The 24,373-nt window shown below is 51.7% G+C and overlaps 9 protein-coding genes across 9 annotated transcripts; 6 read left to right on the top strand and 3 right to left on the bottom strand.

Annotated features, from left to right (window-relative positions):
- Window positions 1–1,873: 1,873 nt before the first annotated feature.
- On the top strand, window positions 1,874–3,549 carry AFUA_5G09450 (aromatic alcohol reductase; the record flags this gene model as incomplete). The annotated part of the gene is made up of 4 exons (XM_748601.2): window positions 1,874–1,960; window positions 2,033–2,317; window positions 2,351–2,716; window positions 2,774–3,549. 4 exons carry the CDS (start codon window positions 1,874–1,876, stop codon window positions 3,152–3,154), a joined length of 1,119 nt encoding a protein of 372 aa, XP_753694.1. The 3' UTR covers window positions 3,155–3,549.
- Window positions 3,550–5,756, top strand: AFUA_5G09440 (putative amino acid permease; the record flags this gene model as incomplete). The annotated part of the gene is made up of 2 exons (XM_748602.2): window positions 3,550–4,104; window positions 4,451–5,756. The coding sequence occupies exons 1-2, from the start codon at window positions 3,857–3,859 to the stop codon at window positions 5,754–5,756; spliced, it is 1,554 nt and encodes a 517-aa protein (XP_753695.2). The 5' UTR covers window positions 3,550–3,856.
- A 940-nt stretch (window positions 5,757–6,696) lies between these two features.
- On the top strand, window positions 6,697–10,653 carry AFUA_5G09430 (RNA dependent RNA polymerase; the record flags this gene model as incomplete). Its single annotated transcript, XM_748603.1, has 1 exon — window positions 6,697–10,653. One exon carries the CDS (start codon window positions 6,697–6,699, stop codon window positions 10,651–10,653), a length of 3,957 nt encoding a protein of 1,318 aa, XP_753696.1.
- A 1,050-nt stretch (window positions 10,654–11,703) lies between these two features.
- On the top strand, window positions 11,704–13,236 carry AFUA_5G09420 (putative clock controled protein (Ccg-8); the record flags this gene model as incomplete). Its single annotated transcript, XM_748604.1, has 1 exon — window positions 11,704–13,236. One exon carries the CDS (start codon window positions 11,704–11,706, stop codon window positions 13,234–13,236), a length of 1,533 nt encoding a protein of 510 aa, XP_753697.1.
- A 554-nt stretch (window positions 13,237–13,790) lies between these two features.
- On the top strand, window positions 13,791–15,989 carry AFUA_5G09410 (uncharacterized protein; the record flags this gene model as incomplete). Its single annotated transcript, XM_748605.1, has 2 exons — window positions 13,791–14,559; window positions 15,781–15,989. The coding sequence occupies 2 exons, from the start codon at window positions 13,791–13,793 to the stop codon at window positions 15,987–15,989; spliced, it is 978 nt and encodes a 325-aa protein (XP_753698.1).
- Window positions 15,990–16,249: 260 nt separating this feature from the next.
- AFUA_5G09400 (putative carbonyl reductase) lies at window positions 16,250–18,030 on the bottom strand. The gene is made up of 4 exons (XM_748606.2): window positions 17,638–18,030; window positions 17,107–17,573; window positions 16,650–17,033; window positions 16,250–16,595 (listed from the first exon to the last, which is right to left on the bottom strand). The coding sequence occupies exons 2-4, from the start codon at window positions 17,357–17,359 to the stop codon at window positions 16,348–16,350; spliced, it is 885 nt and encodes a 294-aa protein (XP_753699.1). The 5' UTR covers window positions 17,360–17,573; window positions 17,638–18,030; the 3' UTR covers window positions 16,250–16,347.
- Window positions 18,031–18,189: 159 nt separating this feature from the next.
- Window positions 18,190–21,612, top strand: AFUA_5G09390 (uncharacterized protein). Its single transcript, XM_748607.2, has one exon. It carries the CDS (start codon window positions 18,964–18,966, stop codon window positions 21,520–21,522), a length of 2,559 nt encoding a protein of 852 aa, XP_753700.1. The 5' UTR covers window positions 18,190–18,963; the 3' UTR covers window positions 21,523–21,612.
- A 280-nt stretch (window positions 21,613–21,892) lies between these two features.
- AFUA_5G09380 (Voldacs domain-containing protein) lies at window positions 21,893–22,927 on the bottom strand (the record flags this gene model as incomplete). Its single annotated transcript, XM_748608.1, has 2 exons — window positions 21,893–22,538; window positions 22,608–22,927. 2 exons carry the CDS (start codon window positions 22,925–22,927, stop codon window positions 21,893–21,895), a joined length of 966 nt encoding a protein of 321 aa, XP_753701.1.
- A 773-nt stretch (window positions 22,928–23,700) lies between these two features.
- Window positions 23,701–24,318, bottom strand: AFUA_5G09370 (uncharacterized protein; the record flags this gene model as incomplete). The annotated part of the gene is made up of 2 exons (XM_748609.1): window positions 23,701–24,227; window positions 24,303–24,318. 2 exons carry the CDS (start codon window positions 24,316–24,318, stop codon window positions 23,701–23,703), a joined length of 543 nt encoding a protein of 180 aa, XP_753702.1.
- Between the last annotated feature and the right edge of the window lie 55 nt (window positions 24,319–24,373).

Below are 24,373 nucleotides of genomic sequence, written 5' to 3'. Positions count from 1 at the left end.
TGTTCGCTTGACCTGGCTAAGCTGCAGGTAGCCCACAGTGTATTCTCTAGCATTTAGATAATCACCAGCCAATTGCGCTTCTCCTTTCGAGGGCGCCGAGTCCTCAATGAGCTTGATTGTCTCACTCTCATTTGCACATGAAGCGCGCACTGAAAATTGCGGTGATCACCCTCTTGGAATTACTTTCTACTGCTACTATGAAGGGGGTCCCATCGACCTCAGATGTACTCAGTGTACACAGTTATTGCGGCAAGGACTATCAGATAGGCTGACGATTCATCGTGCCGGTAAAAAAGCCCTGTCCTTTCACATAGTTGGTGCTGGGAAGTTGCAGCATGGGGAAACGTTGAGAGGTCAAGTACTCCGTACCCCGCGCTCAATATCGATCACCGCCACTGCCACTGCCAGGACCCAGCTCGTTTCAAGCCCCTGGCGCTCGTCTGACGTATGGGATCAGGGCTTCTGTGGCTGAAACTGTCCGAGTTATTGGAAATATGATGATTCAATTGAATCAGGTGAAAAGCGATCTGTTCAAGACTTCAAGTCATATCATGACTTTGGACCATCAGAGAGTGTGGGGATAATCTGCTGAACCGCGGTGATTAGGATGATCTGAACATTCTCATTGACTGAAACTGATTATCACAAGGTACGGAGTGCCTTAATCCGTCGGCCCCAGTTTTGGGTGCTCGGAACGTCACTTTCTCCGTACTCCTTGCCTCCGACCATTTTTGGGGCTGTATCTGCCTCGAAAGGCACCGATTCATGCTACCCATGGCACCTGAACGTTGAGGTCCATTATCGCACGTTGATGATGAACCAATGATGTACTACCTAGGGTAATATAGTCATATGTCGTCACCAAGCCAAGGCTGTGAGGACGATGTTCTTGGCTACTGCTGAAATATTGCCATGCAGATCCGAAGATCTGTGACGTGGGGGGTTAGTCATGGACCAAAGAATCAGGAAGCGATTACCATGTAAAACACCACCAAGAAGAACAAGTCGCAGAGGGCTAGCAACATGAATGCAAAAAAGGAGAGGTTGAATGAAATTCTCCCCGCATTGTTATCTGCAACAGTCGTTTCCAATTACCGTGATGTGCATATTCAGGAAGGCAAAACGATTCCTGCCCGGTTATTGCACAGTAAATAGCTGGCAAACGCACCATGGTCCTCCGATCAGATGGTATCTACACCTAAGATACCAAAGCAGACTGGTTAACAGGCGCTAGAGATGGTTCCCAACAGTAAGAAGCGACTCCATCAAACTACCAACGGTAATGAAGTGTCTCGATGATGAGGGGTCTTTGGTGATAGATTCTCTGCCAATGTCCGGGAAGCCGTGGTGAGAATGACGTAGGGTCCCTTTAGGTTCCAGTCCCGAGCCACCGGCCCGTGGGAGTGAAGAAGTTGAAACGCCTTGAAAAGATCCGGCCTTCCGAGCACCGTCAAAGGATTAGAATCTGTAGTCATATACAACAATAGAATTCTAATCTCCTCGAACTCATGGGAAATCCTGCCTGAAGAGACGTGGTTGATCGGTTCTCCTCATTGCAGCGGGCTGAATCACTGGAGCCCCCCTTCGACGACACATGCCCATACAGCGCTCCTCTTTTTGGGAATTGAATATCCACCTTTGACCCACTACTGCCCACCCTGGGCTGGATATTGTGGGCAGTAGTCATTCTTGGGTGGGACGCTGCCATTTTATAACGTCGACTGATCCTCGATCTGCTACTGTTGGAACCTCTTTATCTGCATTTCCTTCAGTTTACGTGCTTTGAACCCTTCCACTGTCCACGTACTGTACCGCAAATCCTCCAAACCCCTCCGCTGGCACGAAATTTCAAATCACTACACACATTCCAATCATGTCGCGCACGAGAGTCTTGCTGGTTGGAGCAGCTGGTGAGACTGGCGGCTCAATCGCAAATGGACTCCTTGAGAACCCCATCTTTGTGAGTCTCCCACTGGTTGAAGTCTTCACGGCAAATGATGACAACGTATTCTGACTGCAATATCGCTTACAGGAAGTCTATGCGCTTGTTCGTCCCCGATCGGTCCAAAAACCTGCCATTGTTTCCCTTCAGGAACGAGGTGTCCAAGTGCGTCGATGCGATCTGAGAGGCTCGGAGGAGTCGCTCGCCGAAGCACTTACAGATATCGATATTGTCATTAGCTGTGTCGGTCCCGCCGAACAGCAAGACCAGATTCCTCTTGCAAAGGCTGCAAAGAAAGCTGGTGTCAAGCGATTTGTCCCGTGCGGATTCATCACAGTGGCCCCGCCTGGCGGCATCATGTGGTTGAGAGACGAGGTAAGCTCAACCATCCCGACTGTCTTTCTGTAGATTTTTGAAGAGGTATTGACGGTCAGTTCTACTCTCCAGAAAGAGACTGTTTACAATCACATCAAACAACTCTGGCTTCCATACACCATTGTCGATGTTGGTTGGTGGTACCAGCTTTCGTACCCTAGACTCGAGTCTGGACGAGTAGACTATGCTATGACCACGGCAAACAACGAGATTGTGGGGGATGGAAACACTCGCACTGCCTTGACAGATCTGAGAGATATCGGACGCTACATTGCCAGAATTATCGTGGATGATCGGACATTGAACCGGATGGTTTTCGCGTACAACACAGTTGTAACCCAGAACCAGATTTACGATTTGCTCGAAGAGATCGGTGAGGAGAAGATTCAAAGAAACTATGTAGGTTTTGTTGGCCCCCTTACACAGAATCTCTATCTAACAGGTCGTTTTCGGTAGGTTTCGGAAGAGACCGTCTACACTCGAGTTCTTGCAGCCCGCCAGTCTAGCGAGACCTATCCCTTTGACCCTGTGAAATTCATTCCTCGATACCTCGCTGAATACCAGTTGTCCTGGGGTATTCGCGGCGACAACACCCCGGAATACGCGAAGTATCTGGGCTACCTGGATGCGAAGGAGCTCTATCCCGATTTCAGACCAACCGACTTCCGTGACTACCTCGAGTCGGTCGTTAGGGGCACCGCGAAGGGTATCTACACAGACCGTACCATTTCGAGGGCCCAACAACGGGAATTCCCACGGACGGAGTCTAGTGACTCGTTGTACACTCGGATCTTTCCCAGGGCTGAGTCGAGCGATTCGCTATACATGAGCAGATAGCGGTCCGTTCCTTGTCGAACAAGTATCAGCGGCCACAGAAGGCGACGCTAGACGTGCCCTGGTCGTTTCATGTATTTACGATTTTGCGTCATCCGGGGCAGACTGGCTTTGCTCTGGTCCTCAGGCTCGCCTCATTGTTTCTCCTCTTATGTGATTCACCCTTCGGTTTTTAGACTGTGATGGCGTTTGACTTGTATTGATGTCGTTATTATTCTTTTGTCCCCTTTCTATTCTAGACGCTGGCTATAGGGGAAAGTCGGGAAACAAATCATTGATACCATCACCTCTACTTCATTACCGGGTCCAACAAATCATAGAATGGTGTCTCTTTTTTTCGAGGTCAACCATCTTCAATCATCCAGCACAGGCTTAGATTTTTTTTTTCTTTTTTTTTTCCGCATTTGGTGCCCTCACCAAAGAAACCTACTTCTGAAATTATTTCGAAACGATCCATAATGCATTGACTATACAAATCCTCAGCTCTATATCTCGAGGCTGGCTATTGCAATTGATCCGCAAGGCATTGGCACTGGAAAAAGCAGCATCTATCGATAGTCCCTTCCGTTTTCATTTCAGCTCTGTTCACCTTCAACACTTGGGAACTCACTAACACTTGTATTTCCAATGTACTATCAGTATGTCTCTGTCTCCTCTGCTTTTCGTTGAGATCACACGGGGCCGAATGATCGATGCCAGCCAGACATGTCTCAGGATAATGCACAGCACTCGGTCCGCAACCGAATCCTAAGTCTCCATGAAGCAGCACCAAGTGAGTCTGGCTCCACCAGAATGCGGGTCTTCGGAATCCTGATACCACGCCAAACGACGATGATAGGTTTGTCTTTCTCTTACAGTTCAGAAGACTTCGAGCCCATTGCTCACGTACCTCTAGCAATCGGCGGGGCTATCAACACCGGATTGATGATTGGAGCTGGAAATGCACTCACAAAGTAAGGCACAGCTAACATAGATCAGATCACCTATGAGCTGCAGTTAACAATGTGTAAGGGCGGGGGTTAGTATTCGCCTAAGCGAGATAACGTAGTTTCGCGACGCTGACCCGTCAAGCCTGCCGCGATTCTGATCTCTTACACAGCTGTGGGTATAGTTGTCTATTTGACCCTATGTGCTCTAGGAGAGGTTGCTGCTTGGTTTCCTGAGCCATCAACGGCTGTGGATCATGCCGTTCGGTTCTGTGACCCTGCCGTTGGCTTTACACTGGGCTGGAGGCACGGATTTCCCTGATGATCCGTTCCTATGTGTTGAACTGGGACACTGATACAATCTTTCCAACAGCTACTGGCTCAAATACTTGGTCGTCACTCCCAACCAATTAACTGCCGCGGCGCTCGTGATATCATATTGGCTCGATACAAAGGATGTAAACCCTGGGATTTGGATTACGGTATTTCTTGTAGTCATTGGCTCTGTCAACTATTGGGCCGCTCGATTCATTGGACCATACGAGTTCGCACTTTCAACTTTCAAAATCCTGGTCTTGTTTGCGCTTACGGTGCTCTCGGTGGTCATTGCACTCGGGGGCGGGCCAGATCATGATAGAAGGGGTTTCAGATACTGGAGAGACCCGGGCGCCTTTGCTTCCTATGGCAATCATGAACTGGTGGGAAAGCTACGAGCCGTTAGCAAGACTATGCCCTCCACTATATTTGCGTACTTGGGTAGTGAGCTCCTTGGGATGGCCATGCTGCAAACCAGGAATACACCAAAGGCTGCAGCGCGCGCCATCAAGCTTACATTCTATCGAATCTTCATTTTCAACATTGTCAGCGTAACGCTGCTCGGCATGCTCATTCCATACGACTCCCAAGACTTGGCATTTGCGAACAACGCCTCCAAGCCGACGACAGTCTCTGTTTTTGTTGTGGCAATCAAAATGGCCCATTTACCGACCCTTCCAAACATTCTCAATGCGTGTTTTCTGCTGTTTGTCCTATCAGCTGCTAACCAAGCCCTTCATATGGCGACCCAGATCATCCATGGGCTATCTCAGGAACAAAAAGCCCCTTCCTTCTTATCAAGAACTGACCGTAAGGGTGTTCCTGTCTATTCGTTGGGCACATGCGCAATTCTAGCATCATTGGCATATCTGAACATTCACAACGACTCCAAGGTTCTTTTCGGGTACTTTGTCAACATAATCACCATGTTCAGCCTTCTCACTTGGATCTCAATCCTGATCACACATATTTCATTTGTGCGCGCGCGCAAGGCCCAAAAAGTTCCTGACTCGGCGCTAGTCTTTAGAGCTCCTTTCGGCGCTTGCGGGTCATGGGTCGCTCTGATTAGCTGCATTCTCTTTTCTTTGATGAGAGGCTTGGATGTCGCAGAGCTAGCAACCCATCCAGAAGCATTTGACTATATGACTTTGATTACCTCCTATATCGCTGTTCCTCTCTATCTGTCCCTTGTCATTGGATATAAGGTCGTAACCCGCTGCGAGAGCGTCAACCCAGCTGAGGCTGATCTCTGGACCGCTACAACGATTCGTGAGCGCCATGAGTCTTCAGAACCGGAAGACACAGGGCTATTAGATCAGAACCACTGGTTATGGAATCGTTTCGTCGCCGCATGGTTGTTGTGATGTTGTTTTTACCCTTAAACATGTGCGCGATATGTTAACTCTCGTCATTCATAGCACATTATTAACGACTTTCTCGACTATGTCTGATAAATGGCTGTCTTAGTCTCTCCCAGTCTTCTCTGATATTACGGGTATATATATGGCTTGGCGGAAACAACGTGCTCCATGTTGTTTGTTTACCCAGCAACAGTAACGGATGTATGGCAACCACGAGGCTAATAAGGCTCAGAACAACATCGTGGTCCATATAGAGAACTCCCAAAGACGAGCTTCCTGAATTTAAGAAAAAGTAAATTAGATTATGTATTTTCTCTGACACCTCATGATTAACCTGCAGCAGAAGTCGCCAATGTCTGAGAAACATGATTTGCTGGGAATGGACAGAGGCGCGCAATCGCTCGTATAGATCATGGAAATCATAGGACACTGTCAACTCTCTTTGTTCTCCTGCATGAAGCAAGGGACAGACTGTCAGATAATTGGGCGATGGCAATGATAGGTAAGCTTCTTGAAAATTTTAAGGTACTTTCTATTGCTGTCAACACAAAGAGAGTATTAAGCTATACGAGTAGTGCTTTATGTATCAGGCGATTAATCCCCCCCCCACTCCCGCAGTCGACTAGAATTGATCGAACTAACCATGTACTTTCTGCACTCTGCTCTGGAGTCTGCAATCTCAGTTGATGGACACTGACTGTCCTTTTCTTGTTCTCTTGATAATGATCATTCCCTCGGGATCATACCATCATCTGTTTCGTCCATTCGATTACAGAGTATAGGACGAAAATTGGACTCCTTACCATTCTGTGAGCCTGAATTCGATTGACAACTGCCTGTCGTTAAAAGCACAGTCAAGGCAACGCCGAATTCTTCCCATTGACAAGCTTATATCAACTTGGATGGATTCCTTAGCTGAGGCTACCTCTCGTCGGACAAAGACATGGCCATCCCCCGCACTCCTGTCAAGAGCGGGCAAGAGCTATATCAATTGATCGAAATCCTCAATCAACAGTTCCATCTTGAAATCCCCAATCCTCGAATCTATTCGCCGTCAGTTGGTCGCAATGAGCAGACGCCTCGATGGCGCACGTATAAAGGCCTCAAACGGCTCTACTTCAATCGCGAGGTTGGCCTTGGCCGGATCTTGAATGATTTCGAGGAATGGGTCCATTCTCGCCCAACGTCGCACTTGAGAACGCACAGTGGCGTGGGCCGTATATCGCAGAGTCGCTCAGCTTTGTCAAGAAGGGATCAATTGATGGTCGAGGATGCCACCGTCATCTCTACGCATGAGAAGAACGAGCGCCTTGAGTATCTGTTGAAGCTCGTGGATGACGAAATATACTTGCTGAGCAGAGGGTCGGTCCGCGTCTGTGCGGATGACAATCGTATGCAAATATCACCAAGTACGGTGCTCAGGCCACCTAAGAGAAGAATCCCTGAAGAAGAGGAGGATGACGAAGAGTATCACACCGCGCCCAACTCGCCTGTGAAGAACCCCACCGTTCAAGATCACGTCGCTGTAGATGGAGATGAGCTTCAGCCCCTAGCTACTGACAGAGACAATTGGAACACCGGTTCCTCGCTAATGGTCAACGAGTCCGTCCATGTCTTTAAGACCCCTATGGCATTGGATAGAGGCAAAGAACCATCCCGATTTCTCGAGAAGCTTACCGCTCCAGACAATGTTCATCGATACGACACGGCGCCGAGTGCACATGCAGGACTGAGCTTTACCTTCTCCAGTGTTGCCACGTCATTTGGCCGTGAATCCAGGCGCCAGCTTGATACTTCCTTCACCTCGACGGTTACCGACGTTACTGAGCCCATGGTCGACTCTGATTCTATGTATGAAGATTCAGTTGTGGGGCATCTGATCAGCCACGAGTTGGACGTGACCATAGATGATATAGGCCCGATGACTGAAACTCCTCCTGAAGAAGCCCCTCATTCAATTGAGGGACGAATCATGGAACAGCTTCTGCACAGTGGGCCGTTCTCACTAGACCAACCATTTCCAAAGTCGATTCCTCTGCGATATCGGTACGAGCTGGAACGGGTTGGTAGAGCATGGGGTGTGCCTTTGGGCCGCATGCTAGTTGGGAGCAGCATGTCCTTCAAATCATATGGTGAGTTTTGGAAGTGGATTGAAGGCCATAATCAGCGATGTGGGAAGCCACTCCCAGAAAAGTCGACTAGTAAAGCATGGGAAGCGGTTACTGGTTCATTCAAGACGGACAAGCACTCGGAGGTCGTCATCCTCTCAGGCGACCTGGACTGGTGCAGTGAGTCGGAACCGGGCATCCTCAAATTCAAGTTGAATCCCCTCAAGACGGAGCGAACCTGCCGGTTTCGTCGACGCTTTGGATCCGATCGATATCTCAGCTTGACAATGCCTGCGCCGGCACGGCCGCCACGCCATTTACGCTTCAGCTCGCATCCAACACTTTTGCGTGAGAGTCTAGCCCTGTGGCTCACCCAGCATGTCCATCGATGCCTAGGGCGGACATGGCGGCCCTTCTACGTGGAAGATGTCAAGACAAAGCGCAAAGTCAAGACGACCGAGCCAAGGTTCAGAGTGGAGTTCTTTGCAATCGATGGTGTCGATTTTGGACACAGCCCGGGCACGGTGCCATCCATTGCTCCTCAGGGCCAAGACAGCGATAATCATACACCGATGAGTCTAGAAGCGCTGATAGACTGGCACATGCCCCTGGAGGCCAATGTAAATCAGTCCAACTGCAAGTTGTTTCAGCGGATCTCCCTAGGTCTGTCCAAAACTTATGCTACAGTTACCTTGAAACCATGGCAGATCTTGCACCTCAGAGATGTACCGAACCGTCCAGTCATGAACGATGGTTGCGCTCTCATGTCTAGACCTTTAGCTAATGCAATCTGTGATCAGTTAGGAATTACTGGAAACACCCCTAGCGCTTTCCAGGGAAGGATTGCGGGTGCCAAAGGGCTATGGATGGTGGACCGCCACAACTCTGGCATTTCTGGAGGGGGTGATGATTTCTGGATCCAGATATCAGACTCCCAGTTGAAAATCCAGCCGCATCCCCAGGCGTGGCGGGGACCGGTTGATGATGAGAAACTCACATTTGAGGTGGTCAAGTGGTCCAAACCCTTGCACCCGGTGGAACTGAACACCCAGTTGCTTGCCATCCTCGAGCATGGTGGCCAGGTCAGGGAACACATTGCTGAGCTCACCCGAGCTGGCATTAGGGCGATTTCTCAAGACTTTGCCAGTGTGCTGGAGTCTAACAGCGCTGCATTATGCCGTAGCCTTATCCAGAAGATCAAGCCCATGGCCGATGACGGCTTATCGGGGATAAACCAGAGGATGAAGCGTCTGGAGCAGTGGACTGCTAACGATGCGGAAGCCATCATCAGGCTTACCGAAGCTGGGTTCGCTCCACGGAGCTTTTACCCCCTACGCAGGCGGCTGGGAAGATGTCTGAGAGACTTGCTTGACCGCTATGTGGATGAGTTACATATCGAAGTCCCACTTTCCACTTATGCCTTCTGCATTGCAGACCCGTACGGGGTTCTTAAAGAGGACGAGGTGCATTTCGGGTTTTCGAACAACTGGCGCGATGCCCGGGGCCAATTCGAGGACAACCTCCTTGACGGCGTGGACGTTCTGGTCGGTCGTCTCCCTGCGCACGTACCCTCTGATATCCAGCGTCGACGAGCTGTGTGGAAAACGGAGCTTCGGCACTTCAAGGATGTCATCGTCTTTCCCACTACGGGTGACATTCCACTGGCACATATGCTGTCTGGTGGCGACTACGATGGAGATACGCCGTGGATATGCTGGGACCAGAACATTGTGCAGCGCTTTCAAAATTCCGACCTGCCTACAGAGGAGTACCCGCCAGAGCATTTTGGACTCACAAAACATCCGGTGTCCATGAGGGACATACAGTCGACGGACGAGTTTCTTCAGAGTGCCTTTACTTTTAACCTGACGACCTCGAATCTAGGCCGATGCACCGTAGAGCACGAGAAGATTGCATACGACGAGTCGATTGACTCGGCCAGAGCCAAGGAGCTGGCCTGTCTGCTTAGCCATCTGGTCGATGGCCGCAAAGGAGGGGTGCACCTGTCAGAGCAGGCCTGGCAGCAATACCGGAAGAAGGTCAGTCCCAAGGCGCGAGAGGTCCCCGCGTATAAGAACGCGGGACGCAAACCCAAGAAAACCAGCATCATAGACTACCTCAAATTCGAGGTAGCTCGTAAGGAGCGGCATGCAGTGCTTGAAGACTTGCAGCGAGCCTTTCCGGAGGACGACAGCGTGTATGATCGGGATGAAGATCTCGTCCGCCCATGGAACGAGGCCCAGCGGGAAGCAGAGATCGAGAAGCAAGGGACAAGCGAGCACGGGCAGCTCCGCGCTGCGTTCAAGTATGCCGAGCGGGAGGTTGAAAGGCTCTACAGCCAATGGATCAGCTCTTTTTCAGGGGAGAATTCCTTCTCGCCCCTTGCGCGCCAGGCGGCAGAGGAAGCGCGGAAGATCCCTCCGCCGTCCCTTGGCGACCATCCGATGATCCATATGTGGCGACATAGCAAGAATGAATGGCTTCGGCTGTTGGCCTCGTACACGTACCGGAAGCATAGCCATGCCAGTTTCACAATCCATGCCTTTGGTGAGATCCTCTGCCAGATCAAGGCGAGCAACCTGCCGTCCCGGTCGGTGACCAATGAAATTTTGGCTTGCTACCGGGTCAATCACAAGGCGATCAGCCAACTTACGGCGAAGGATGCTGTTGGTGAGGAGCTTGATGATGGAGACGAATATGAAGGGGAAGAAGCCGTGGAAGCCATGCTGTATGGGATGCACATGCCTGGAGCATATGAGGACGCCGAGGAGGACGGGCTTTCTGTGGAGTAATCAACTACTTTTACGTATTTTGTCCATTCTCTAGGGTATGTGTACACAAGTTTGGATTCTCTCCGGAACTCTCTTAGGTATGGGCATGATGCAAAAACTAGGCATCTACGGAGAAACTCATATAAACCATTGATGCCTTCGTGCCTTGTTGCCTCGTTGCCTCACCGCCTTGAGGAACACGAACACGTGCCAGTATTCTCCAGAATTAGAAGGCGGTCAGGCGGCATTACAGCGCGATCACATGTCACAGCGGTTGCCAGAAACGGGAATCGTTGAGGATCAGAAGCAAAAAGTGCTGGGGCACAAAACTCGAGACAAGGGGCAAGGTTCAATCAGAGGCAGTCCATAATACCGAAAATACCAGCATGTGATGGACAGGCTGACGGACTTGCAAGGATCCATCAATCACAGCGAGACTGTCGTCGAGGGATCCGTTTTGGGGGGGTCGATGACGATCCTGAACCATGCTGAAAGTGAAGATTGTGGAGAGGGATTCAGCCTATTTTAGGATGGGCATGGGCTTGTCCCTGCTACTAGACGGTGCTGCTGAGCAGCTGAAGCGATGCATGTCCAGTCTAAGGATGCTTTAGGAGTTAGAGTAGTCATAATTGACAAGAGAGTAAATTCGGGTCCAGTTTCCTTCTTGGAATCCCAATCTTGACCGGACATACTCTGTTGGGCCACTCTCGCTTCATTTCACGTGAAAAGCAGCAGTCTTGGATTCTGATTCTGATCAGTCACTCGGCGCCATCACCGCCCACGACTGAATCCTCATTTCCCACTCATGCTATGCTTGTGCTGGGCTGCTGGCCATTCTTATCTCCCATTTTAACTATTAGGGGTGTCTGTGATCGTCAATCACATTCCTATCCAGGACGAACACCACGGCTGGTTCAGTCTACTACATAGTTGTAGTGCCTCTGCCAAGTCGATACGGAGGACCGACTTCGGAAGATCCTAGTAGTGCTATCTAGGACTAATTCTGCTCCGGGATACCCCAGTCTTCCATTGGGATCATAAAAAATAACACCAGCAAACAGCGCTATTCTCATGGAAGCCCGTCTCGTATCGTCTGGCCGAGACGCCGCTACCACCACCACCACATCGCAAACGCCCTCCTCCCACTCCTCTTCATCCGCCTCCTCCCCCCTCTCCGCCCCTGCTACCGCTTTCTCCTCGCTTCAGCATGTTCCATCCTCCATGATGGACGTCGATAATCATTCCGTGGCCGACGAGCGCTCTCGTCGGGCCACCAGTGTTCTCTCCATGGATGATATAGAGGCAGCTCAGGCGCTTGAGGGGCTCCGTGCGGGTAATATATCCCCGCCTCTTGGCTGTCAATGGCAGGCTGACAAGATCATTGATTGCGTTGCAGATTACGGACATTCATCCCCTCGGACTTCAACGCAAAACAATCCCTCCAATGTCCCGTCCGACTCCAAGCCCCAACCGGAACCCCTCCTCTCTCTGCTTACCTCTACCCATCCGCTGATCTCCTCGGCGATCAACGGGTCTATGTCTGCATATACGTCGTCCAAGTCCTACTCGCCGCGTTTCAAGTCTGGCGCCGAGTTTATCGAGCGCAACATCGGCTCCCCCGTTGCCAACACTGTCGGAACCGTAGGCCGCAAGACCGGTGTGGAGAGCGGTCTCCGTTGGGCACTGCAGCGGCGCGAATCCAATTCCTCGGACCCGGCGAACAAAAGACGGAAAGTAAGTGGTGAGAAGCAGCAGCCGCAAGACGTGGACGTGGAGAAGGGGCTCGCAGGCGACAACGACGCCATGGACTCCCAGCGGACGCGCAGCTCGTCGGATCTGTCGCACTCCGAGCCTCTTCCGCCATATGACGACAACAAGTCGCCGAACTATGAGGAGATCGGCCGGCCATCGTCTCGCCAGAGTCCGGCCACCTGGCAGAGTCGGTTGATGATCTCCACCTCCGGCCTGGGCGTGGCCATGAGCGAGGAGTCCCTACGCAGTTTGCAATACTGCCTGACTTGGCTGCGGTGGGCCAACGGTCGGCTGGGCAAGGCCATCATCGCTCTCCAGGGCGCGCTCAAGGAATGGGATAGCACTAAACGGGAGAACGGCGAGGGTGACGCCTCGTTGTTGTCGCAGCGTATCCAGGCTGTCAAGGAGGATGTCCTCTCGACCTTGAAACAGGTCGTCGATGTCGTCTCCAAGTATGCCGGCGGAGCTCTACCGGAGAACGCGCGCAACCTGGTCCGTCGCCATCTGACTTCCCTGCCGCACCGGTTCCAGGTCGCCTCGACGTCCAAGCCTCCTCCCGACTCCTCTGCATCCAGCTCAGACGCAACACTCGGCGCTCACCGCATTTTGGTGCTGGCGCAGGAGGGTTTGGACATGATGGCACAGGTTAGCGGTGTGGTCAACGATACCCTCGTTAGTGCTGAGCTCTGGTGCCAAAGACTGGGCAAGAAACGCCCAGAGAGGGACAGCAAGCAACCGGATGGTATGCAACCGCCTGACTCCCATCGGGAGCAGTACCCGGTCGATGTCAAGCAGCCGATACGTGAAGGATCCCAGGATGTTACGATGGGGGGAACGGAGGAGAAGGTGTAACGAATTGACTGAGGCCATGGTGCCTTGTCCAAGAATTGTGCTACAGCAGGTACTGTCCAGGATGCACTTGGCGCACAGAGTACACCTGGAAACGATTTTCACTACCGCCGGTACTATCCGAACACGTCTTGCGTCTCGTCTCTTTGAGCTGGATTCTCTTTTCTTTTGCAGTATACCTTTCTGACACTTTGACGATTCGAGACTTCACTTTTCGTATATCGGTTTTCTTTGTCAATTGATATCCGCATAGCTTGTTTGGTTATACAAGGTACGCAAGATTCGGCGTTGTTCTGGTTTCTCAGCCGTGTTTTAGTCTCTTTCATTCTCTTCGGGGCCCGGCATGCAGTTGGTGTCATTCATTCGTATGTCCCGTTCGGTCTTCCTACCAGCGTTGACTGCAAATGCTCTGTACGTAGGGCAATGTTTCCTAAAAGCGTTTCAATGGCAGCTTGTTGGACAAAATCTCGTCTTATTCAAGTTGTACCTCGTTGATCAAACGTACCACCCTCGACCTCAACCTCACGGATGAAGGTCTTATATCCCTCCCGCGAACAATGCAACCTCACTTTGATTGTCCTGGCTGCAGCGGCCCTTTGCCTTCGTCTTTCCTCGACAATCGCCGCCCACTTGAGCCGCACCTCGTCCACCCGCTGCCGCCGCGCCATCCACTTCCGCCTCCACAGCGCCATCTGATACATCGAAAGATGCGGATTCTCGTTCGGCAGCCTTACCCCTCTCTTCTTTCCACATCCCTTCCCCGGATACTCCACGCCAGCAAGCGCATCATCCACCAACGCAACCCTCCACCTCCACCGCCGCATCTCATGAACCTCCTCCACATCCCGACACAGCGTCAACAGCCCCCGCCGCGAGAGATAATGCACATGGATATGGAAATCAAGCATGTACCGCGCGAACAGCGCCCCGCCTTCACCTTCGCCTTCGCCTTCTTCCCTTCTGCCCGCTTCTCGCTCCGCCAGTTCCCCCAAAACAGTACTGTAGCTCTCGTGCTGCTCCGGCGTCATCAGCCTTCGATATCCTGGTACCTTCGGCGCTGGGGGTATCGTTCGCGGGGATACGCCATCTATCTCTGCAGTGTGCGGGTGCAGGAACGGCGGGTCGCGGTGGGGATTGTAGAGGCCTGTGGCGAGGGCGTTGAGGAGGGATGCGCGGGGGAGTTGGGTGAGTTTACAGGTTGTGCAGTGGAGGGCTTCGTCCAGGGAGGAGTTCTGTGTGCTCCGTATGTTAGTCTGCGTTGCATTAATTTGGTTTGGGGACTTGCCATTTCTTGTTCTTCGGGGTCTGGAGCTGGCATATTGAGCAGTATGCATTCATCCATTATATGTGTATACCCATTTTATGATCCATTCTTCAGTGGCCAATCTAGGATCGGATCCATGTACATACGATGCAGCGGAAGCTGCATTATATATAGATGTGAATACTGCAGACAATGACGATGATGTCTTCATTGTATGCAAGAAATGTGACACCATCACTTGATTTGAATCAGGCTGCTTGCTGTAGTCATGAGCTTAGCTGCTGTGCGCATTCTTGGTTTCTTGTATTGGGCAAGTCAGTTGATCGATGGGGTTGATGCTGTCACATGCACGTGCCCTAGACCATCAGACAAACAGTTATCCTGTAGATATTAGGCGCTGCAGTCATGTCTGGTGGGGAAAATCATTGAAAGATGTTTCTGATAAGATTGATGAGGTCATGTAGGTGTCTTACTAAAAAAAGAAATAGTATGTGCTACGTGGTTACTGGTTTCTTTCTTCTGGAGTTCAGGTCCAGCTAGAAGGGCAGGAGGGTCAATGTATACAAAACAATAAGCAACCAGGTTCTCTCTAGTGAAGTTAGCCTTTTGAATCATTCTCTTTTAAGATAGGTGAGGGGCTGTGTGTTACGTGGTCCATATAACTGCTATGAAAGACCTTTGTAGAAAGTGGCGTCTCACTTGTAATTGCAGCACTGCAGAGACAGGCTAGATAACTACCATTGTTCTGAAATTTATGTCTCAGATCGAAAGGGCAAGGTTTAGCTGCATGGCCATATCTCTCGTCTGAATTTGAGTCTCATGTATCATTACTGCATGGAGTTGAAGTGTTACATGAGTAGGTAGACCAGCAGAATACACGGCAAAGTGAATGCCATTATCCTCAGCAGCAATACTTTCTGCAAATGAAGAGTAAACAAAACTCCTAATCACCATCGAAAGCACCTCTTCTCTTTGTCCGAAGCCAGAGTCATGTCCGGCCCATTATTCATCAATCTCTTTCCCGCCATCTGCCTGTTACTCTCATGTATTTTCTTGCTCTGTCGACACTGGAAGAGCGTATCACGCACCTTGTCACTCTGCCTTCCAAGACCCTTGTATCAGCGATGGGCCTACATCCAAGTAAACAATGAAGAACCCACTGCTAAGATGTAAGCACTAAATCACAACTCTCTCACAACACTTGCTGACCATGTACCCCAATCCTGCAAGCGAGGAAGCGATTGAGCTTAGCTCAACTGATCCAGACTCTACCTTAGAAGCAGTCAGCGACGACGACCCTCTAGCCAAATACTTTGATCCGCAAACGTCTCTACTGCTCGAGTACATCCTTGAGCCTCCCTCTCCGCCTGTAGCAACGTGGGAACGAGACCTCCAGCACCGTATCGACAACGGGCGAGGGCTGTCTGCATCGATAGATCGTTTTGTGGATCGGACTGTTAGACGCATCGAGGCGGTGATAGGTCATGCGTGATGAACCGTGTGTTCGTGAGCTAGCTGTTCATGCGGTGTATGGCGAGGCAATAAGCCTACCGGCTACCGCGCTTAACGCAGTGCAGATGGTTAGAATAGAGCGGAAATATCATGCGGGAGCTGGTCTACTACAAGGGATACTATTAGTAGCTCAGGGTCCTTGCAGGACCAATGATTTTGGAGCAAATGACGACTCATCCGAACTCGTGCGGATTATCCTTTGATGCCAGTACGGATACCTTCAGATAGCCTGAACCACTTGGAATGGTATATGCACGTTCATTCGTCTATATGTATATACTCTATCCAATTCAAATACCGCACAAAGTCAGGAAATGCTAAAACCCAACTGACCAAGTTTATGGTGCGCAGTAACCACCGTCGACAACGAGGTCAGCACCGGTGGTGTAACTGGCAGCATCCGAAGCCAGGTAGAGATAGGCACCCTTCAGCTCTTCAGCACGACCTTCACGACCCATAGGAATCTTGTCCTTCCAGATGTCCTTGGTCTCCTGAGGCACGAAGTTGGAGATCTCTGTAGCGATGTAGCCGGGAGAGACGGTGTTGGCACGGGCGAACTTGACCCACTCCACGGCAAGAGATTTGCCTGGGCTGTATGAGCAACGGTTTCACGAATATCATTCCAGCCAGCCAAACTTACAAAGATGGATCACAGCCGCCTTGGCAGCGTTGTAGGCGGCCTGCATCTGCGGGAAATTCACAATGTGGCCACTCATGGAGGCAGTGGCCACAAAGCTCCCATATGTGAAGTTGGAAAGCTTGTTGCCGTAGATGTCGGTTCCCTCTTCCTTCTGCCTCCGCCAGTGAGCAGCGGCGTACTTGGCGCAGTAAAAGGTACCGTTCAGGTCAATGTCCACCACACTAGAGTAGTGGTCAAGGGGCCCATCAACCATGGGTCCCTTGGTCCAGGGGATACCCGCGTTAGCAATGAAGACGTCCAGACGTCCATTGAAGTCCTTCACAGTCTGATCAACAGCCTCCTGGACAGCCTTGGGGTTTGTAACATCGACCTGGTAAGCCTTGGCTGTGAAAGTTAGATTTCCATTTTTTCACATCCAGTCGAAACGGAACCAATGCCAGTTCAGAGGAGTACTCACACTGTACCCCATACTTGGCAGCAATCTCAGCCGCCCGCTCAGGACAGCTAGAATTGGCGCCCCACCACAATGCGACGTTGGCACCTGCTTCAGCCAGGCCCTGAGCCACGGCGAGACCAATGCCAGCAGCAGCACCCGTGACAATGGCGGTTTTGCCCTTGAGGGAGAACATCTGCATCAAGCTTGGATGTTCGGGGGCGGATGTGTTTTCGTGGACAAAAACACCTCTCTCGTTGACAGGGTTGGAAGCCATTGTGAAAGATGGAGGGGATGAGTTACAACCTCTTGAGAGAGACTTGAAAGAATGGAGAACGAAGAAACAGAAAAATCGCAGCCGTCGATTTTATAGGAGGGGCAGAAGTTACGGAGATAGCATCAAGCTATGAAAATAGCACCAAGCGGTGTACTTAACAGGATGGTGGGGTCAGCAAGGATAACACTGCTGCGCTTCCGTCTTGACGATAAGTCTTTTTGAAACGACATAATTAATCAAATCGCTAGACCTTCCAGAACCCAAACACGGGAGCTTACAGACGCCCGACGAGCTGCATCCCTATCTCTCCAGGCACCTCTATGCGTCACAACGGTAGTGGGAGCTACTAATTGGGATATCCAGCAGCTCATTGGGGGCTCAGGTTCAGGGCGCCAACAGTGTCTAGCCATTGTGGATCGACTGAACCCAAATGACGATATGTAGCCCTAGAGTAGCCAGCCCGACACGACGTCCACGCGGGTGACTGAACATAACCCGTGGGAATGCCTCTCGGGGCCAGAATCATCCCTCAACTTGTGAAGTCAGTCTTCTTTCCGGCGTAAAAGGAAGCTCCATGATCTTCGGACACCAGTGACTCCATAGCCACCGCAGTGAATGCTAACAGGCCACAATGGTCACAATGAGGACAGGCGAGGTTGAGGGGGAGACGTGGATGCTGTGGGTCTCTTCCCCGTGCTCCCAAGCCCCTCCCGGTCGGAGGTCGGATTCCCCGATTCGGCGCAGCCGCCCAACCACGTGATTTATCTACGCTCCGATACTGAGGAGAGTCAAAGCAGCAACAACAACAACGCACTGGATGGAATGCTTGGCCCGCTGCATCATCAGTTCCTAGTTAACTAATAGACTGGTTACAGTCAGAACTAAAGTGACTGTCGAATTGACTAATCTTGTGAGTGCTCATACTTTTTGCTCAGACAATGAGGTTTTCTCATTGGCCATACTGTTACAGTCGAGAGACGACACGCGGCTACAGTATGGGAACATACAGATGATCATTCCTGACAAGATCATACCATCCAATCACCTCGGAGAGTTATGCTGGCTTCAGAATGTCCAATTTTTGCATTTTGGCCTTGTTGTGCCCTGCGTAATGGATAGGGCTCTTTGCCTAACAACCAGCGCAACCTCTGTCCTCTCTGGAGGACCTATTATAACATGACACTGGGGGTCAGGATATGATCTGGGTTCTTACTGTTCAAGCTCAAAGCTCATCCAGTCAAGTGCTTATTATCTGCACCGACTGCAAGATGAGCCTCAGCCTGTACATTGGCGAGCATTCCGCGCGTCCGCCGTAATGCGGCAACACATTCCTTTGCTTTGACTTGATTTCTCCTTAACAAACAGACAATCCCTCCTGGGTGCCACAATTCTCAGCCTGTACTGAATCTGCTTCCTTTGCCTTTCGGATTTGTCGCCCACAGGGGTGTTGGTTCTTGCCTCACCTTTCAATCAAGGACATCAGATCCAGACCGGTTCAAGCAGCTTTTGTCACTGAAACAAGCGATGAAAAGCTCCGGACAGCCTTGAGCTTGGATCAGCATTAGTGTCTGCTCACTTGACGGAAGGAACGAACTCGATTGACAATGCCGGCGCTGGCCACCGTGATCGCGGTGGCTGCTGTGTGCGCCGCTCTTTTCATCGTTTCCGCGGTGGTGGGAACACTCGTCTGGATAAAAGCCTGGCGGGAGCGTCGTTCACGAAAAGCAGTCAACCTTGGTCAGGGTCGGTACGCTAGACAGTCACGAGCATTCGAAGCCGACACGGCGACATCACTATCTCGCGAGGAGGGTTCTGCGCTGAGACTATACGGACAACTGCCATACGGAAAGCCAACTGAATGGGGCGTTTTAGCTAGCCGGGAAAGTCTCACTTACTCTACAGTGGACTCAGAAGCTTCTTCTCAACTCGCTGAAAAAGCTCGTTCGCTGGGTCGTTCGCTTTCACGGTCAAAGTCAACCCGGCAGCTGAAAGGTCTGCTGAGACCGCAGCCTCCAGGTCCCCTGGCTCCACTTGCAGAGGCAGCGGCCGAGAGACCGTGTGACAAAGGCCCCAGGTACAAAGCCAGAGACCATGTATCTGTCTCGGCAGTCGAAGGTGCCCTAGAGTTACCGACAGAGATGACTCCCAGACAAACGCCGGAAAAGGAAGAAGAACGAAGCCTTGCCGGACCATCGATCCGACCACTGTCGACGGTGATGCCTTCAGTGCATAGAAGAGAGCGTTCGGGCAACCTCTTCCCCGTTATGGAAGACCATCATGAAGGATTTGAACTGCCTTTTACTCGAGTACGAGGTGGAAGCATAACGACACAGACCGCCGGTGCCATTCCAGAACAGCCAGTGCCGCCTCCGCCGTCGGCGTATCCCCCAAACCGATTCCGCCTTTCAAAGAACGATTCGATGCGGTTCTCATCGCTGAGTCTGGAGACGGCGGACAGCTCCATCTTGGACGACAGTCGGAGAACTTCAACTGCTATCGAGAGTGATTTCACTTCACCGGCATTACCTCCCTGCCCAACCTTCACACCCTTCAGCGCCAACGATGTCGGCCGCTTGGAATTCGAGCGGCGAAGTTTCGCAGCATCAAACTCGGCATATCCTGCACCATTCATCTTTCCGGACACATCTTCTACTCGTGACTCTCTGAGGCTCGAACCAAACCGTACGTCGCCTCGCCGCAGTTTAACTACGCGTAGTCCTAGTCAAACAGAGCGCGTCAGCCCTCCTCCTAGGAGGAGTGAATCTCTTTGTTCCAACCAGTCCAGAAGGGAGGTCACCTCCATGCCGCACCTGGACCCGAACATGATCCCGCATCTGAATGCCACGGGCTACAACGGCTCGCTGCTGCCTTACTTCAGTCAGTTGCACCGGCACTCCATGTACGCAAGTCGGCGAATGGATGGAGATCCTTTCTACCGCGATCAGGCGAGCTCACATATCTCAATCCACCCCCCTCGAGCACCCGCAAGGAGGGTCAGCAGTCTCTATGTGCCCGAAATATTTACTCAGGTCCGCCCGGAAAATGCTCCTAAGCTACCATTGACCTCCGCCATGAAGAATACCCAAGGCCACCGAAAAGGCCACAGACGTCAGAACTGCGTCCGAATTTCGATCCACCCTCCCATCACCTTTGGGCGTCCTGCGTTCTCGCCAATGGCTGAGGAGCCCGAGGAGTTGGAAGACATGAGTGCGCACAGGCCAGAAGCTCAAGTTCCACGTCCAACCAGCTACGGTATTCCCTCGATGAATCCGAGTGTTGTCACCTTCTCCGCGAACAAAAATGACTCGCACGGCTTCCAAAGACCCCGGCCACGGATCACGGACGACTTCTCTACTCCTGACGGAAGCCCAACCAAGAAAAGGAAGCATAGCAGAGCTGACTCGGGGGACGATTTCCTGAGCCCTGCGGGGAGCGACAAGACTCTGCCAGAAATCATGACATCAATACCGTCCAGCAATGATGGTTGTCTTTCACAGACACCGTCTCCCGAAAAGAATGCTCCCCTCTGGCTGCTCCCCATCCATCCAAGCTCGCCCACATCCCGGGAGAATGCATCACCGCAAACCAGTCCGCGTCGTTCGGCAGTGAAGGGGCCACGCACACTGCCAAATCCGATGGCGTACAGCAATAGTTCTCGCTCTGCCGTTCCACTCGAGGAGAACGATACTCCGTCAGTACAACAAGCCTCCTCAAGTAATCCCCCTCATTCTTTGATGCCTCATGGTAGTAGGAAAGGTGCTGGCACTGCTACGGATCCCTTGCCGCACAATGAACGCAGTGCTGTCGTCCTACACAACCCACTTCTGCAGCAGCAAGACCAAGGGGATCTCTCATGCGACGTGCAGAAAACGTCGAGCACGTCCAACGGCAATATAGTCACCATATGGGAAGACAATGATACGGAACGGAAGGCTCAGGCAATAGCTCCGACAACCCAGTCTAATGACTCTGCCTCATGCCTAAAGAAATTCGTTCATAAAGGCAGTCAGCAGGCCACAACCGATGACAAGACGCCGCACAAATCCAGCCAAAAAACGCCCAGAAAGGGCATCACGACGCCTACAGGGAAAAAGATAGGACTAGGAATTGGCGCTGCAACTCCTGGGAGTTTATACGATGGAGACGGTTTCTTAAAAGAATAGTTGGATGTGCTTTGCTTGGTTAGCAGCTTACGGAGTTTACAGGGTCATCTTATTCGGCGGGTTCTCGGTTTTTTTTTTTTTTTTTTTTTTTTTTTTTTTTTTTTTTTCCCTTGCTTGATAGCTCTCTAGGCATTCCTGCGGATTGCATAATATCCCCGTGCTAGACAGATAGGTGCAGCTTGGATCGGTCCAATCGTGTAGCATAGTGTCTTTTTCGTCGTTTTCCTCATTAGGCATTTCCCCAAAGTTGAAATCGCATCAACAGAACCACGAATACTTTTGCCAACCCAGGTCTGCAAGTACGCATATGTTGCAAAGAGAATTAGCCTTGCATCCTCTAAGCACAGTTCATCTCACATAACAGCAACGCCTAATCCGTCCTCCTCCACTTCGTCTCCTCATCCTCGCCGTGCCCATCACCATCCTCCACACCCTCATCCTCGCGCTGCCTCACAGTCCCCGCCCCAGGCCCAAGCGGCAGCGACGGCTCCTCACCCCCACCGATCCAATTGCCCTCCTCGTCAAAATATTCATGCATATTCTCTGCCGTGATCCACCCAGAACTACCATCCATCGGCGGCGGCAGGCCCCCATCCGCGCTCCCCATCGTCACGAAACCAGACTGCATGAGCGAATCTCCCTCACCATCTCCTTCCTCGTCCTCCTCCATCGGATCGGGGTGGAGATTCGAACACGACGATACAGCCGCATACATCATCTGCACCGGTGTCTCCTCCTTCTCGGCTTGGTCGTCCATCGCATCCTCGGCGGGAGCGGTGGTCGCGCCGCCGACGTACTCTGCACCCGTTGGCGGGACGATCGTCAGCGTGATGCTTTCCTCTTCCTCATCCTCGGTGTTCGTCCCAGGGGCGCCGGGGGTCGCGATCTGCATGTATAGGCCTTGGACTTCGGCAGGGTTTCCGGGAAGGCGCAGGCGCTGAATGGCATGGAGGGAGATGGAAGGGTAGGGGATTGAGACGCCGGCGGCGACGGTGGGGGCGTAGAGGAGGAATTTACTGCCGATTGAGTCAGTATAAAAAGCTAGAAGAGAGAGTGTGTTGGGGGGGGGATGATGGGAGACTCACTCGGATGTCACCCAGACATCTACACCGTCCACGACAAGCTCGTTTTCTTGTCCTTCTTGTCCGTCGGCGGCGGCGACATTGTTGCTCGCGGTAGCGGTGGTAGTATGGTCGCTAGATCCGTTTGCTGTCGGGGCTGAGCCGCGGATTGCATTGAGGGCCGGTGTGGAGAGGAGGTCGCGTTCGAGGATGACCAGCTTGCACTGTTTGCTGTGGTAGTGGAGGACTGGAGGGCCGGAGTGGAATGACGCGGGCGTGCGCGATTGGTGGTCGGCCAGGAGAACGAATGACGATGCCTCAGGGGCTGATCGAAGAGGCTCCATCTTTACTTGAGTGAGGTGTAGGAAGAATTTTTGTAGGTGTATACACTTGTTGTGTGGTTTGGAGGAAATTTATTGAAAGATAAAGTTGGTCGGGGATTGCTATCTGGAGGGGCGGGCGGGAGCTAGGGCCATAGCGGAGAGCTCTTCCCAGGTACGTCAGAAGTCGCACTCGAGCTTCTACAAGGAGAATAGGATAAATTTTGACACTTAAATGAGCCCGAGGAGTGTCAGGGTCTTTATCATCTAGGAAATACCATGTGAAGGGTGCATCACATTGACGAAGTTGCATATATTGAGTAGATCGGGGGAGTGCCAGATGCGCATCCCCAGATATACTTCTGGTTCATTGGGACCAGACCCTAGCATACATGCGCGCTTTGGAAAGAGTGCATAGATTATTCACCTACTCAAGCGGCTCGCTCAACCCAGCTGATGGTGTTGCTGGCGGGCAATGAGAGAGACTGCTGCTCGAGTCAGCCTAATCTGTGGTTGTAATCTTCTAATCCTGTTTCAACATCGATGTGCAAGCGCAGGACGTCGTACTGGGGCAAAACCAGCCGAACTAAATAGTCCGTTTCTTATGTGAGCCAGTTCCCAGTTCGGCTAGTTCCAGCAATCGATGAGGCGCTTCCGGTGGACATGGCGTACTCGTTTGGTGAAAACGTCGTCCGCACTGGGAAAGTCTAGAATACTCTCCGTTGAACAGATGTGTTTGCGCTCGGAGTAGTGCAGGAATTCAGTTTGGTGCCATCTGTCTGGCGTAGCACAGTTGCCTATTTCACATCCAACCCCCCAAAAGCGCGATCCAACTCTTCTCCCTCATCACGAGGTACCATGGCAGGAAAACCGGACGAGCTTTGGTTGCCGGATGAGCTGTCCAGTAAGCTGTGGTTTGAGTTTGACTGATTCTTTGATTGAACGGGTGCCGAATGGACAGGCTGAAGCAATTTCTCGTCTCGGTCCAGCCAACCCGGAGCGACACGACGCTTTTCCGCAAGGTCTCGTTGCGATATGGCTTCTTCCCACTTCTTGATCGCGTTCTCAGCCTCGATTCGCGTTTTGTTCAGATGCTCCTCGAGCGACTTGCAAGAGGCGAGGATTTCTTCGGGGCGCGCCGCATGCTCGCCGCTTGGGGAGACCACATAACGGGCTTTGATGTCTGGATTACTGGGATCAACGGTAACAGATGGAGGAAGAGTTGATGGCACTGATTTGTAGGTATAGGGAAGAGTAACCGAGGTCGGGAGATTGATGAAAGGGGAGACCGTCAAGGGGACTTGGGCGAGAAGCGGATGGGGGCCTATATGGGAGAAATCGGAGTATCGTCAGCACACCTGATGGCTATTTCTCAGAAAGATTCCTTTCAGAGACTTACGGAATGATTCATACATGGCTGTTGCAATCTAGTTCTCTAGGAGCGGAACGAGATAGCAAGCAAGACGTGTT

This window comes from Aspergillus fumigatus, chromosome 5, assembly GCF_000002655.1.
Source record: "Aspergillus fumigatus Af293 chromosome 5, whole genome shotgun sequence".
In the NCBI taxonomy this organism is placed as follows: domain Eukaryota; kingdom Fungi; phylum Ascomycota; class Eurotiomycetes; order Eurotiales; family Aspergillaceae; genus Aspergillus; species Aspergillus fumigatus.
This window is presented reverse-complemented; position numbering and strand designations above follow the sequence as displayed.

Coding starts and splice junctions, on each gene's coding strand:
- AFUA_5G09400 (XM_748606.2), bottom strand. CDS start 17,359: ATGGCTTCCAACCCTGTCAACGAGAGAGGTGTTTTTGTCCACGAAAAC. Junction 17,034..17,106: donor TGCCAAGTATGGGGTACAGT/GTGAGTACTCCT, acceptor TAACTTTCACAG/CCAAGGCTTACCAGGTCGAT. Junction 16,596..16,649: donor GGCGGCTGTGATCCATCTTT/GTAAGTTTGGCT, acceptor CATACAGCCCAG/GCAAATCTCTTGCCGTGGAG.
- AFUA_5G09390 (XM_748607.2), top strand. CDS start 18,964: ATGCCGGCGCTGGCCACCGTGATCGCGGTGGCTGCTGTGTGCGCCGCT.